This window comes from Podarcis muralis, chromosome 1, assembly GCF_964188315.1.
Source record: "Podarcis muralis chromosome 1, rPodMur119.hap1.1, whole genome shotgun sequence".
Taxonomy (NCBI): Eukaryota; Metazoa; Chordata; class Lepidosauria; order Squamata; family Lacertidae; genus Podarcis; species Podarcis muralis.
In genome coordinates, this window is record NC_135655.1 from 15,931,855 (window position 1) to 15,947,647 (window position 15,793).

Consider the following 15,793-nt stretch of genomic DNA (forward strand, 5'->3'; position numbering starts at 1 on the left):
TCTTTCCTGACTGTCCTCTGCTCTTCGAGATCTCTACACACGCATCAACAAATAAAGCTAGCGTAATGGAACACTTAGGGTTATTTGGTCATCTAGACACCTTGATTACAGTTAGCAACGTCGATATACAAAGACGGCCACGAGATAGGAGAATGCGCAGAAATGTTCTCCGCTTGGCAAGGGATCAAAGCGCCATGCTTCCTTTTGTCCAGTTACCCCCTAATATTTTGCATCAGGGAAAGGAATTTATTTACCGTATTTTTCTGTATATAAGACTAGGTTTGTTCCCTAAAAAATAATGTGCAAAATTTGCGGGCGTCTTATACACGGATAGATCTTCCCCCGTTTTCTTAAATTGGAGCCCCCCAAAATAGGGGGCATCTTATACATGGGGGCATCTTATAGACGGAAAAATACAGTATTACATTTGTACCAAATGGAAGAAGAAGACGAGGAGGAGTTTGGATTTGATATCCCGCTTTATCACCACCCTAAGGAGTCTCCAAGCGGCTAACATTCTCCTTTCCCTTCCTCTCCCACAACAAACACTCTGTGAGATGAGTGAAGCTGAGAGACTTCAGAGAAGTGTGACTGGCCCAAGGTCACCCAGCAGCTGCATGTGGAGGAGCGGGGAAGTGAACCCGGTTCACCAGATTATGAGTCCACCGCTCTTAACCACTACACCACACTGGCTCTTAATGGAGCTTAATGCATGATTCCCCTTCCTCTCCATTCTACCCTCACAACAACCCTGTGAGGTGGTCTAGGCTGAGAGGCAGTAACTGGCCCGCGGCCACCCAGCAAGCTTCATGGCCAAGTGGGGAATCGAACCCTGATCTCCCAGGTCTTGGCTCAGTGCACAAACCACTACACCACCTCAGGCTAATGTTACTTAAGCAGAGATACCTGCATCTCCCACCACTCCAAAGATGCATGTCTTGTCTTTGCAGACACATGGCTTCAAGAGCTGTAGGTACAGGAGAGTCCCATGTAGCAGGGATGGGGAACCAGTGGCCCTCCATTGCTGGGATTCCCAACTCCCATCATCCCTGAGCTTTGGCCACACTGGCTGAGACCGATGGGAGCCTCAGTCCAGCAACATTTGGAGAGTTGCATATTCCCTGCGCCACTATGCAAGAGTGACTGCGTGTTTGCAGTGCACCAGGACAGAATTTTTGGTGTATGCTCAGCTTGAATGGTCCAGGCGGTCGCATTTAAATTATTCCAGGCTTTGCAGAAGAAAACTGAATCTTAGGTGAGCAGAAGCTGTTACACCATTTCAGCTCACATTGCAGTTTGTATATTGGTTTAGTGATGTTATGTTGCCCCACGAAAGCCGTATTTAAAAAAAATAAATCCAAGCATTTTTTTTTTTAAGAAAAAGGATAGTTTATTGCACTTATCTGAAAGCACAATGGGGAGGAAAAACCACATGCACAGGTGTACAGAAATGAAACTAAAGATGGTAAACATTTCAGTCTGTTGGATGAAACATAATATAAAAAAAACTTATTGGCTTAAAAGGGTTGTAAACACCAGCTAATATTAATGAACAAAGCAAGGTGCCCTATGACAGAGAATACGAACTAGCAAGCCAAGCTGTTATCATGAGGTCTTTTTTTAATTAAAAAAAGTATAATATTTCAGTATTGTAACATGAACATCTGGTTCTTGACCAGGAGGAGAGCAAAACAGCCCTGTTTCCACCCTCCAGAAGTTCCCGACTTCAGAGAAATGTCTTGGATGCCTCTTGACATCTCGCTTGCCGACGAAGCTCCCCAAACAGACCATCTAGTGACCTGGGTGAACCTCGGCAGCTGAGTTGGTTACGATCCAGTGGCAGACTATAAAAAGAAACTCCGAGGCCGGCTCCATATATAGATGAGGAAGGGATCGAGCAAAACAGATCAGGTCTCGGAGGGAAACAAATATGACCTGCTAGTCACCCAAAACTGAAAGGGAAGAAGCGTAACACTCGTTACGCAAGCGCTTGTTGCAAAACAGGTATCTGCCGTGACCGAATGTTAAGTTCTCGATATGCAGAGGTGCTGTGTTCTTGGTTTGCAGTGGTTTCTCCCCAGAAAATCTACCACAGGGCAGTTTAAGGAGGAAACAGGCGTGGCACTTGACCTGGGCATTGGGTTCCCAAAGCTTCTCCACACGTGCCCCCCCTCCCCCAGTCCCTGCTGTTAAGTTGGCTCATCCACAGGTTCATTAGCAGCTGCTTAAAAACCACCAAGGGTGCTTCTGTTCCTAAAATAAACATATCCGTAAAACTATAAGGGAAGGCTTTCCCATCCAAGCCATTGGAATCAAGCTCTCTCCTAGAGTTTTAGGTTGGGTTTGTTTTTTTTTAACTCTCCATGAAATATACCGTATTTTCCCATGTATAAGACTAGGTCCCCCCCCCAAAAAAATAATGTCAAAAATTAGGGGGCATCTTATACACGGCTACATCTCCCCCCATTTTCTTAAATCTGAGCCCCCCCAAAATAGGATGTTTCTTATACATGGGGGCGTCTTATAGACGGAAAAATACGGTAATTTGCAGTGATTAGTAAATTATCCAGCACTTCTGCTGTAAACATCTCAAGTATAAGACATTGTAAGATATAGCTAATATAGCTTTTTTAAAAAAGGACCATTCTGAAGACAAAACCTAACCAATACCAGAGACTCTCTCGTGAGATGCAATTTCTTTATTTTCGTTTTGTTTCGTGATACAAAAGTGGAAATTCAGAGTCTCCTCTGGTTACAGTTCAGTCAGGCCAAGCAAGGATTTCAATGGGCACCCACAGCCCGCCCCCTTCATATTACAATCTTGACTTTCATTGTTCTGCCTAATCCTCTCATGGGTATCTATGAAACAAAAGCCATTAGTGTCCCGGTTTTAGGCATAAGAGGAGCCAATGTCTGCACAAAGCCTGGGATGAACCCAAACTTCTCAGCAAGGTATGAAATTAGTAACCGAAGAGCGAAGGTTCAGTGGAACCCTGGAAGTTACGACAAAAATGGTCCCAAGAGGTTTTCACCTCAATTGCCAAACTGTGCCTTGCTGAATTGACTTTCTACTGAGAAAGGTTCTCTCGTTCTGAAATGTAACCGTCTTCCACATTGCACCCATTTCCCCCTACGCGGTGTAAAAGTACAAGGACATTAAAAAATGCATTTCTGCTGTTCAGCCTATGTAACAGACCTCCTTCCCAATGTCGCACAGATATTAATTTGCATGCTAGAGCAACATTTGTTTTGCTGCTAACGAGGTTAAATCGATAAGTATTTTTAAACGGTACAGCTACGGCAAAGACTTCTTAAAGCCACGTTGCCCATCTCGCCCGAGAGATACAGAAACAAGACACCTCACTACACGGTTTGGGGGATATTCGAGAAAGTCAGTGTTTTATATATCAAAGTGCTAATTGTTGTCAGACGCTGGCCCGACACTCCCACGTGCATGTCCATGCTGTTTCAGCGCTCCAGGTCCTGGGGAGCCTCATATTACCTCCCATTCGTCTTCGTCTGAGTGGAACGACATGGAAGCGTCGCTGTGCTTCTGCAACGTGTGAGAATGGCGGAAGGTCTTAGTGAGGCGCTGAAGGAGGCAGCCTGAAGGACCGACGGCCCACAGTTCATCTAGAGGAGTAGCTGAGGAAGAAAAAAGTTGCCAGGTTCAATTTTAGCAGGCCAACAAACAGGCTGTTAGCGAAGGAGTCCACCCCATCCTGTACTACAACTCCCCAAAGCACTGCCTGCTTTGCATTGCTGTGTGTCCTGTGCTAAAGATCCCGTTTGAAGCCTAACAGGTTCAACAGTTCAGCTGAAGGCAGGATGGGGTGGGGAGTTGTTTGACAGTATCGCTGCAACTATTCCTACTTAAATGCCACACGGAGGAAGGGCCAAAACAGACCTGATTAAACTGCCCACAAGAAGAGCGCACCTACCACCTGATTTTTAATCCCGTATGTGTGGCAAGCACACCTAAGAAAGCAGTGCCCAAAGGGACATTAGATGCATCATCATTGATGAGCCGGGTGCCCGGCTCTAGGTCAATTCTTTTCCACCTACTCTCTAGTAAGCTCTCTGCAAGGCATCCTGTGGAAACCCTGTACAGTTGTACCTTGGAAGTCGAATGGAATCCATTTCGGAAGTCCATTCGTTTTCCAAAACGTTCGGAAACCAAAGCGCGGCTTCCGATTGGCTGCAGGAAACTCCTGCAGCCAATCGGAAGCCGCTGAAGCCCTGTCAGATGTTCGGCTTCCAAAAATAGTTCGCAAACCGGAACACTCACTTCCGAGTTTGCAGCGTTCAGGAGGCAAAACGTTCAAGAACTAAGCTGTACGAAAACCAAGGTATGACTGTATTCATCCAATGTTCTCTTTAAGAAGAGGACATTCAACACTTTGAAAACAACAACATAGAACTGTAGAGTTGGAAAGAGGGACCCTGAGGGTCATCTATGCCAACCCCCTGCAATGCAGGAATCTTTTGCCCAGCATGGGGCTTGAACCCATGACCCTGAGATGAAGAGTTGAATGCTCCACCCACTGAGCGATCCAGCTATTAATTATGCTCCTGTTCAGACCAGCATGCTACATGTTTCAAGTACAGTGTGCGCTCGGGTTGTGAACATGATCCATGCGGGAGGCACGTTTACAGCCCGCAGCATTCGCAACCCACAGAGCCGTGTCTGCATGCGCGGGTTGCAATTCGGTGCTTCGGGTTTGGCGCGGTGCGCAACCCAAAAACACGCAACCTGAAGCGTCTGTAACCTGAGGTATGACTGTACAGTGGTACCTCGGGTTACATACGCTTCAGGTTACAGATTCCGCTAACCCAGAAATAGTACCTCGGGATAAGAACTTTGTTTCAGGATGAGAACAGAAATTGTGCTCCGGCGGCGCGGTGGCAGCAGGAGGACCCATTAGCTAAAGTGGTGCTTCAGGTTAAGAACAGTTTCAGGTTAAGAGCGGACCTCCGGAATGAATTAAGTACGTAACCAGAGGTACTACTGTACTGGATGCAATTCCCACTACAAGCCCCGCAAAAGAACGAAACATATATATATATATATATAGAGAGAGAGAGAGAGAGATAGAGAGAGAGAGAGAGAGAGAGAGAGAGAGAGAGAGAGAGAGAGAGAGAGAACGAAACACAACTCGCCTGTCAAACAAGTAACATTCCCTGGAATCTTCTTCCAGTAATCTCCTGCGGGGTTTTTATCCGTGATGCCGTACCGACGTGCTATGTCACCATTCGGACAACGTGCCCAAACAGTCCTTGTACTTATTGCCAGCTGGCATGCCTGAAGCCCTGAAGCCAAAGGATAAGTTTGGTCAAAGTAGAGAAGAGCGAATACAAAAGCAAAATACAGTGTCAGTAAAGGTAAATGCAAAAAGAAGGCAGGGAGGAGGAGGAACAGCGACACACCGCTTCTATTTTTTCCTCTGCTTCTAATTTCATGGGGGAAAGGGACGTTACACATTTCCCAATGGCATTTCAACAGCGACCAAATGATGAACGCAAAATCTTCCCACCTGGAACCTGTTCCCAATCTGTGCCTACAGGCATCTCCTCTGTAATCCCCGTGCGAACATGGACGTTCCATTTGTTGTCGATCGCCCACAGGCTCTGATCGTTGGGACTTGAGAACACACTAACCAAGTTGACTCCAACTGGCTGCAAAAGATAATACAACGGTCAATGTCATCCTCTGCCGTTTGATACAAACCCTCTCTAATGGATCGGCACTGACTGAGAGGCAGGAAATTAAATTAAAGATGAACTGCTGGAAGGAGTGGAGAGAAAGTGCTGGATGTATATTGGCAGTCAAAAGAGCCTCAGAAAAAGTAGCATTATTGTTATTTATTGCAGAAAGCAAACTCAAAGCAAATAGATAACTTTCCATTTGATCGCCTCTGGGAATGCAAAAAACACCTGTAAAATGCAGGCTCAATATCACTTTCTCCAAAAACTCAAAGTAACTAATGATATTTATGTAATGCTTCTGTTTTAAAATCTGAACTCGGTGCCAAATTTCCGTGAAGTGCAACAGGAAGCAAATCTGTCATGGAAAGAGAAATATGGTAGGCGAGAGACTCCATGTCATACTGTTCTTACAAAGAGATTCTCTTCTCTCCGTCTCTCGCTCTCTGAAACACACACATTTCATTTTTCATGACTGCATCCTCCAGAAGTTTCCCATCGTGTTTCAATTTAAATATCAAATAATGCAGAATACATCCGAATATGATACATGCGCACAAGCCCTTGCTATTTGCAGTGTCAATGCCTTTTGCTTCTTTCGGCTCCCTATTATTTCTACATTATAGAATACATAGGCATTGTGCTCTGGAGTAAAAAGCTGCCTATCTGAATTATCGCCATTCTGCAAAACTCGATCTACACTCTGTATCTTAGCCTTTAGCGGAATTTTGGCTACCGGGAGAATGGATGCTGAGTGTATTAGGAGCCAAAGAATCTCATCCCCTTTCCAGTCAGAATCTGATCACAGCGATTGGGATGAAAAACTCTCCTCCAGCTCAAACTGGCAAGTGACCCAAAGACCCCTTCCCCTGTGCTGTGTGATCTGAACTACAAGATCAGTGTGCAACTAAGTTTTTCTATCTCTCTTTGCACAAAGCAAGATCTTGCCTGTGCCCCGCTACTTTACACTGCCACGATGGCGGCAGCGTGCGAGTCATCCTGAATTCTGCCCTTGCCCTAGGGACCCCTCCCAGGGCAACATCAGGCTTTCAGCCCGAGGGCCCCATGCCCTAATAGGGAACCCTCCTGGGGATACATGCCGTTGCAGGTGGCACTGGGTGAAATGAGAAGGGGGTGGGTGATGAAGGGAGATTATTACCTTTGTACAAGAGGCATCACCTCTTGTACAAAAGCAGAGACATCACCTTGCCAACAAAGGTCCATATAGTTAAAGCTATGGTTTTCCCAGTAGTGGTGTATACTGGACCATAAAGAAGGCTGATCGCCGAAGAATTGATGCTTTTGAATTCTGGTGCTGGAGGAGACTCTTGAGAGTCCCATGGACTGCAAGAGGATCCAACCGATCCATTCTTAAGGAAATCAGCCCTGAGTGCTCACTGGAAGGACAGATCGTGAAGCTGAGACTCCAATACTTTGGCCACCTCATGAGAAGAGAAGACTCCCTAGAAAAGACCCTGATGCTGGGAAAGATGGAGGGCACAAGGAGAAGGGGACGACAGAGGACAAGATGGTTGGACAGTGTTCTCAAAGCTACCAGCATGAGTTTGGCCAAACTGCGGGAGGCAGTGGAAGACAGGAGTGCCTGGCGTGCTCTGGTCCATGGAGTTACGAAGAGTTGGACACAACTAAATGACTAAACAACAACAAGAGGCTAAATTCCAGACACCCAAAAGCCTGGGGTTTCTACCAACATACGCAAAAAGCCCTCTCTCCAGCCTCTACGCAGGCAAGCAAGAAGCATTATTTGCAGTCCAAGGACACATTAGAACCAGGTAAAAACATTCAAGGTGGGAGCAGAGCAGAAGCAATGAGGGGCAAGGCCTGGGGAGAGGCTGTGGCTTATGGAGAGTGCCAAGGGCCAGATTGAGAGCCTGCAGGGCCGCATTCAGCCTCTGGCTCTCCACCCTAGTTTTAGCTATCGATGAGGTTTAAATGTCTGGATGACTATGCATTGGGGATGAGGTGGAAGACAGGTGTCAGGCCACTCTTGGCCCTGTGTTATGATGTCTGGGTCCTGAACACAGAATGCTGATCTAGCACACCACACTCTGGTCTACAGATGACAACAAAACAGGGGGGGGGGGGAATTATCTTGTTCTCTAAAAAAAGCAAACATTTATAAATGAAACCTCTGCTGCTGAATCGTGAGAAGGATCGCTGTGTGTGTCAAGAACGGCTACTGCAAATGTCACCGATGCCAACTTATTTTAAGGGCCATTTGAGCATTGCAGGTGAAACGTTAGGCAGCTCTTTGAAGTTTTTTAAGTTACCAGTATCTTATGCGGAACACATCATTTCTTATCACTTTGCAGCACCCACAGTAAGCTGGACAGGCAGATAGCAAGCACGTTGCTGCACATAGGGAGGCGAGCAGGAGAGTTTCGTATGAGGCTCTTCAGAGTCCCACACCCACACAATGCCTCCCCCAGTCTTGTGTAACTGCACGGTTGAGTATGAACTGTGAAATGCCTTCCCAACACCAACAGAAACAATAACAAACATGAAGGAATAGCTGTTGGGTATTGCAAGGGATCTTTTACTCATTGCACATTAGCAGCCAACTTAGGAGATTTTTCTTTATGGACCAAACACAGTTACTTTTATGTTTTGTCCTCCTTCCTCTGTCCCCCCCCCCCTCACTCCAAATCACATATTCCCCACATGCATGTTGGCCAGTAATATGGAATGCAAGCCAGACTCTTTTTTTAAAATCCAAGGCTGAATTTTAAGACTCCGGTTATGTGGTTGCTGAATCTTAGCCCTGCAGCAAAGTCAAGCCAATGGTTTAGGCATCTGATGAACTAGGCTTTAGTTTGCAAAAGCCACAAAAAAAGCTTTTAAATGCACCACATGCTGTTGCTTAGACTATAAACCTATTGCATTTATGAAAAAAAAAATACTTGTATACTGCATCATAAAAAATATCAAAGTGGTTCACAAGCATTACACACACACACACGCGCGCACACACACACACACACACACACCGTACAAAATTTAAGGCAGAGGATCATCAGCTAACTATTACAGGAAATATTTTCTTAAATGTCTGCATAAGCCTGGCAGCACAGAAAACGTTCCCCCGCAAATATGTGAAAGTTAAGGCAGAAGAAACCTGCTGAATCTCTGCTGGATGAACATCCCATAGGACTGGGCCGATGAGACTAAAGGCTTTATTTCGTGGTGATGTCAAACGAGCCTCATCAACTTGGAGGATACAGGGTGGAATTGAACACTGCACTCCTCCTGCTATTCCACCTGTGCAAGCATTGCAGATTATTTTATTATTATTATTATTATTATTATTATTATTATTACTACTACTACTACAGTGGATGCTCGGGTTGTGAACGTGATCCGTGCAGGAGGCATGTTTGCAACCCTCAGCGTCGTGTCTGTGCACGCGTGGGTTGTGATTCGGTGCTTCTGCGCATGCACAAAGCGCAATTTAGTGCTTCTGCGCATGTGCGAGTGCCAAAACCCGGAAGTAACCCGTTCCGGTACTTTCGGGTTTTGGTGTGTCCGTAACCCGAAAACGCACAACCTGAAGCTCCAGTAAGCCAAGGTATGACTGTATTATTAAATGTGTGCCCCAGTGGCACAATGGGTCAGTGCATCTGGCTGCTAACCAGAAAGTTGGTGTTTTGAGTCCACCCAGGGACGGCTGTAGGCAGGATTCCTGCATAGCAGGGGGCTGGACTAGAAGACCCCTGGAGTTCCCTTCCAAAAATTCTATGGTTCTATGTATACCAGGGGTCGGCAAGGTTTACCTCGCCTGGGCCAGTTCACTCCAGCGGACATCCCTCTGTGGGCTGGATTGTGCCCATGCCCGCGATTTCCGGCATAATAATAATAATAATAATAATAATAATAATAATAATTTATTATTTATACCCCGCCCATCTGACTGAGTTTCCCCAGCCACTCTGGGCGGCTCCCAATCAGTGTTAAAAACAGTACAGTGTTACATATTAAAAACTTCCCTGAACAGGGCTGCCTTAAGATGTCTTCTGAATGTCAGGTAATTATTTATCTCTTTGACATCTGATGGGAGGGCGTTCCACTACCGAGAAGGCCCTCTGTCTGGTTCCCTGTATCCTCACTTCTCGCAATGAGGGAACCGCCAGAAGGCCCTCGGCGCTGGATCTCAGTGTCCGGGCTGAACGATGGGGGTGGAGACGCTCCTTCAGGTATACAGGGCTGAGGCCGTTTAGGGCTTTAAAGGTCAGCAGCAACACTTTGAAATGTGCTCGGAAACGTACTGGGAGCCAATGCAGATCTCTTAGAACCGGTGTTATGTGGTCCTGGCGGCCACTCCCAGTCACCAGTCTAGCTGCTGCGTTCTGGATTAATTGCGGTTTCCGGGTCACCTTCAAAGGTAGCCCCACGTAGAGCGCGTTGCAGTAGTCCAAGCGGGAGATAACTAGAGCATGCACCACTCTGGCGAGACAGTTCGCGGGCAGGTAGGGTCTTAGCCTGCGTACCAGGTGGAGCTGGTAGACAGCTGTCCATGGACAGCTGTGAGTCCAAAATGACTCCCAGGCTGCGCACCTGGTCCTTCAGCGCAGAAGCAATTTCAATGGCAATTTCAATAGCATCTGCGCAGAAGCAATTTCTGGTGCCATGGAAGCGAGCCCCCACACCGTGCTGCGCCGGTTTAGCACCAAACGTGGGGACTTGCCAAGCAGGCGGCTTGTGGGCCAGTTAAACGACCCCCCGTGGGCTGCTCCTGGCCCATGGGCCTTAGGCTGCCTACCTCTGATGTATACCACCCTTCATTCGAAGAACACAGGGTGGTTTGCAACAGAAAAATACAAACCGAGATGACAAAATATATAATATAGAAACACCCCCCGCCCCGCCACCCATATTATTCTGGGAGATCCAGGGCATGCATGGGGGGCAGGAGAAGATAGGGGAGCCCTGTTGTGCAATCAGATGTCCTTGCACAGGCAAATCCTGCCCGCAAGTGTTCAGAAACAGTACTTTTATCACTCCAAACTCGGGATAATTATTTAGAAATCCTTTCCAGCCTTTAATAAGCCATTCGTGCATCCCCAACACACATGTTGTGAAAAGAAGACTTGAAAGATAAAAAGGGAAGTGAGCAGAAATGAGAGGAAGAAAGAAGGAATGAAAAAGCAATCAAATGTGGGTGGCACAAGCAAGATGAGCTAGCCCTTCATCCAAAGGCTCCTCGTCTCAAAGAGACCACCAAACAGGGGCTGCACTGGGAATCACTCGAAGCAGGATGCGTGAGCAGGGCCCATCGCTGACCTTTATCCTGCAATCTCATTTTACAAGCTTCGTTCCCAAAAGTACAACTGGGCGCCTGGAGGAAAATTTAGTGCTGCAAGTTTGAACATGTGCTTAGGCAGACACGTGGGTGTCCTCTGAAAACCCTTAAACAGATCCACACTCTGCTCTGCTGCATGCACCTTCTCCTGTGCCCACTCCACTCTATTAAAATAATATTTTTAAAGCCCATATATTCCTTGACCTAAAGGCAATTATTTATTATTATTATTATTATTATTATTGGAAGTATTTTTACCCTGCTCTCCAGATGAAAAGGTCTCCAGAAAGGGGTTACAATGATCATTAACAAGATGATGGCTCAGTCGGTAGAGCACGAGACTCTTAATTTTTCAGGGTTGTGGGTTCGAGCCCTATGCTGGGCAAAAGATTCCTGCATTGCAGGGGTTGGACTAGATGGCCCTCGGGGGTCCCTTCCAACTCTACAATTCTGCGATTCCATGCTCCTTGTGCAATACAGAAGACATGGCAGAAAAGGAGAAAGTGACTGGGAGGAAGGAGGGGAAAACAGCAACACCCAGGCACTCCTGCTTTCTGGCAAGGAAGAACGAAGCAAGCTCTCTGCAGCTGCTCCATTTCTGGGCAATTGATAGGGCTAGGCCGCGGCAGGGACTGGCAGGGACGCAAGTGGCGCTGTGGGTTAAACCACAGAGCCTAGGACTTGCCGATCAGAAGGTTGGTGGTTCGAATCCCCGCGACAGGGTGATCTCCCGTTGCTCGGTCCCTGCTCCTGCCAACCTAGCAGTTTGAAAGCATGTCTAAGTGCAAGTAGATAAATAGGTACTGCTCTGGCGGGAAACGGCGTTTCCGTGTGCTGCTCTGGTTCGCCAGAAGCGGCTGACCTGGAAGCTGTATGCTGGCTCCCCCAGCCAGTAAAGCAAGATGAGCGCCGCAATCCCAGAGTCGCCTGCGACTGGACCTAAGGTGAGGGGTCCCTTTACCCTTTTATGTTATGCTCTAACAGTTCAATATTCATGTTATTACTCCTCAATTTTTTATTCTGCTCCTTTCTAGCGAGGGTGCTTCCATCCCATCTCCTTTGCATCCTCACAGCAACCTGTGAGGCTCACAGCGAGGCGGGCTGGGCAAGAAAGATAGCGACTGGATCAAAGTTATGCCAGTAACCTTTGTGGCCTAGTGTGAATTTGAACAGGGGTCTTTCATCCACTAAACCACACTGGCTCTAAATAGAGGTCACTTTCTCACTCCTTTTGTAGATATGGCTTTTTTTTGGTACAGGGTGAGGCGCTAAAATACCTGTCAAATGTCTACTCTAGTAGGTGCTGATGGGATGTTTCATCATCAGAGTGCCTTAAGAAATTCCGAATGCAAGAGGCCCACATGAGTCACCTTGCTCACTCCCACTCCAGTTTAGTTAAGCATCTCTCCTGGATCCCCTTTCAAGCTGCTGCTGTTTATTTACAGCACTGTTTACATTCCCTGTGTCATCTGAGATAAAGATCAAGAACACCTGAGAATTGGGAAGAGTGGATCATCCATCAGCTGTTCCCTTTTCTCTTACTTGAGCCACCACCTCCTGCCTCCTGCCCCTGAGGCACAGTAGGAAACTAAAAAAGCTACGAAAAACATATTCCAACACCAAAATTAGGATAAACCGCCCACCCTGCACAAACAAGGCAACACTCGTTTTATTAAGGATTCTTGCCTCTCTCTCTCTTTAAAGCCGGAGTCAGTCTTAGCTTTAAGCAGGACGGAGCAAGAGAAGCTAATTGTGAATTAAGTTGTTTAGTATTTCATTTTTACCATCATGGGAAGTAATAGTTAGATTTGCTTCCTAGGCACCAAAACGCAGTGGGCTTTCTTTCTATGCAAGTCGCCTAGGGACCTTCACGTCGAAGGCAATGCATAAAACAAAACAAAACAAAACAAAACAACAACAACAACAACAGATATCCACATGAGCCCTTGATAAAACAGGGATGAGTCATTGAAGAACAGTTTTACAGATGCATCTCTCTCTTTTGCCATACTAAATAGTGCACATTATCTGACTTAAGCACAGCACTGAAAGACGGGGGGTGGGGGGCGGAAATGAACGGATGCAAAGATAAATCAACCTAAGGATGTTCATGGAAGGAAAGTCTCCAGGAGACCCTCTCCCACCATCCCACCTGGAGGAGCTCTGAGGGAGGGATCCAGGTAGCTGCAGGAATTGGAAACTTCTGCAAACTTCCCTCAGGTTAAACTCAGAACCCAAGGCCATAAAAGTGAAGAAACACACTCAAAAACGTGAAACGACCATATCATGGAAGCATCATTAGACACCTTTAGGTGCCAGGTGAAAACGTTCCTCTTCAACCGGGCCTTTGGCTGATTGACATTCAATGCCCTTTTAAATGTGTTCTGGGAGGGGAGAGGGTTATTGGTTTGATTCTGTTCTTTTTAAAAAAAGCATTTTGTGCTTTTTGTATTGCAATTTTATGCTGTGATCATCAGGATCAGACATCCCATTAAAATGCACTGGAAACTAAACACAATCATATATTAAACATCACCCAGTGCATTTTTAATGGAGTGTCTGATGAATATGATGGTGATTACTACTACTACTACTACTACTACTCTCCCCATCTATTATGCCTACAGATTACTAGAATTGCTGAAGGAATAAAACAAAAAGGACTTCATTCTACCCAACAAGTGTGTGCTGTAAATACACACACACACACACACACACACACACAAACACACACACACCACACCCCTAATATTTATAAGTTGAACAAAATCTGATTTACATGGTAAAAGTATAGAAATGCCATTGTGATGAATGAAAACAAAGAGACAATGGATTTACCATATTTTTTGCTCTATAAGACTCACTTTTTCCCTCCTAAAAAGTAAGGGGAAATGTGTGTGCGTCTTATGGAGCGAATGCAGGCTGCGCAGCTATCCCAGAAGGCAGAACAGCAAGAGGGATCGCTGCTTTCACTGCACAGCGATCCCTCTTGCTGTTCTGGCTTCTGGGATTCAGAATATTTTTTTTCTTGTTTTCCTCCTCCAAAAACTAGGTGCGTCTTGTGGTCTGGTTCGTCTTGTAGAGCAAAAAATACGGTACTTCTGGGGTGCTCAAATGCCGGAGCAGAGAACAGACTTTTTCTCAAACCTGACAAGAGATTTAAAAGTGCACTTCTCACAGAGCAAAAGGGCATTCTGACAGCTTGTTTGTATACTGTTAGAAGTCCAGAGCAGAACAGGCTATGTTGTGATAAACAACTGTTCCCTATTTTAATAGCTCCCCGGCCTGTCATTTTGCTGACCAATGATCTCGGCTCAGCAAACAGAAAAACAGGATAGTAAACAGCTGATCTGCTTTCACATGAGAGGGGTCGGGAGTCATTCCACAAGCTGCGGAGAGAACACGATGAAAAGAGCATGTGCACATTTATCAGTTATAAGCCAGCATTTAAAGCCAAGGCTCAGATTCACAAGGAGAGGTAAGGTCTAGTTACTCAAATCGCCGGCGAAAATCCAAGAAAGGCGATGTTATTTTAGGCGACAGATTTATGATCCGTATCAACCCTGACAGAAGTCGTGTTGCCCTAGAATTTTGGAGTGTTACACAAGCGGTGCAGCTAAAGACGAAAATTCAGCCACTTGCAGGCAAATTTCATGACTCACGAGTTCTGAGGAACAGCAAACTATTCTGTCTGGCTGAAGGATCAGGCTGTCCTGCCTCACTGATGGCAGAGGCTGTATTCTGAGAGCAGGGTTGTACCTGAAGCCACTGAAAGCCTTGGCAACACCCCTCTGTCTCACCCTCCCTTCCTGCTCTGTGCCATTCCTTCTTTTGCCCATTGCTGTGAACATGATGTAACGTAACCTCCTAGGTCAAGTCAGTGAGGTGCAGCCCAAATGACATTAACTGGGGTTCTGCAAAGCTTGCTGAATGACTTGCTAAGAAGACACTCACCTGCTAACATCTATTGGCCGAAAGCTAGATTTGAGCTGGGTTTGGGGGCATTAGGCAACATGAAGTTGCACTTTTTTTACATTTTCTTGTACCCATTTGGCCTAATGAACTGGAATTCTCCCAGATGCTATTACGTAACCAAGAGATTACTTCTCTGGAAGGTTGGGGGCGGGGAATACCCCGAATTCTTTGCTCTTTGAGATCAACTGCATTAGGCTTGCATTGCTGATGTTTGGCAAGAAAGGAAGAATTTCCAGTTTTGGGGAGTGGGAAATGGGATATCAAGACAGGAGGAGAAACCAGGTTGGAAAAGATTATTAGTATCAAGTTCACCTCCAGCTACAAAAGTCCAGTTTCCCCCCATTAAAGGCTACCCCACCGTCCACTTCAAAAACAGATGCAGGAATTCAGCTAGGATCTATGCTGGAAAGACAGAATGGTGCTCTGACCATGCACACCAGGGTTCATTCTGGTATCTCAATCTTCTACTAAATATTACCAAGTCTATGACAGCCTTAAGTCCATAGCTGAGCCCTCTCTCCTGCCCCACAGCATTCCAAGATCTGAGAATCTTCACTTGCCGCCACTGAACAACTGGGATCTGTTCATGTCAGGAGGCCTAAAGACTAGTGGCTGAATTAAAAACAAGATCAACATTGTGACATAATATATTAAAATGTAGCTTATTCAGTTGACAACCAAGCCCAGTATGTACAAAATACAAATCCTATTTTGTCAGTGCCGTAATACGTTCATTTCTGATTTCTTCATCTTCTCTTGTATTTTTCTGTCTGACGTATTCCTTAGAACAGTGTTTCC

The 15,793-nt window shown here is 46.0% G+C and overlaps 1 protein-coding gene across 3 annotated transcripts in view; it reads right to left on the minus strand.

Moving 5' to 3' along the window:
- Window positions 1–2,684: 2,684 nt before the first annotated feature.
- Window positions 2,685–15,793, minus strand: part of TECPR2 (tectonin beta-propeller repeat containing 2) — a 52,153-nt gene continuing 39,044 nt past the window's right edge. For 2 of the 3 annotated variants that reach the window (XM_028705787.2, XM_028705876.2), the window contains exons 19-21: window positions 5,535–5,676; window positions 5,161–5,310; window positions 2,685–3,645 (exon numbers count right to left, since the gene is read on the minus strand). In XM_028705787.2, coding sequence (XP_028561620.2) covers window positions 3,494–3,645; window positions 5,161–5,310; window positions 5,535–5,676 — 444 coding nt within the window. In that variant the 3' untranslated portion in view covers window positions 2,685–3,493. Of the gene's footprint in view, window positions 3,646–5,160; window positions 5,311–5,534; window positions 5,677–15,793 lie in introns of those variants that run through there. The other variant, XR_013391767.1, reaches the window with a different exon arrangement.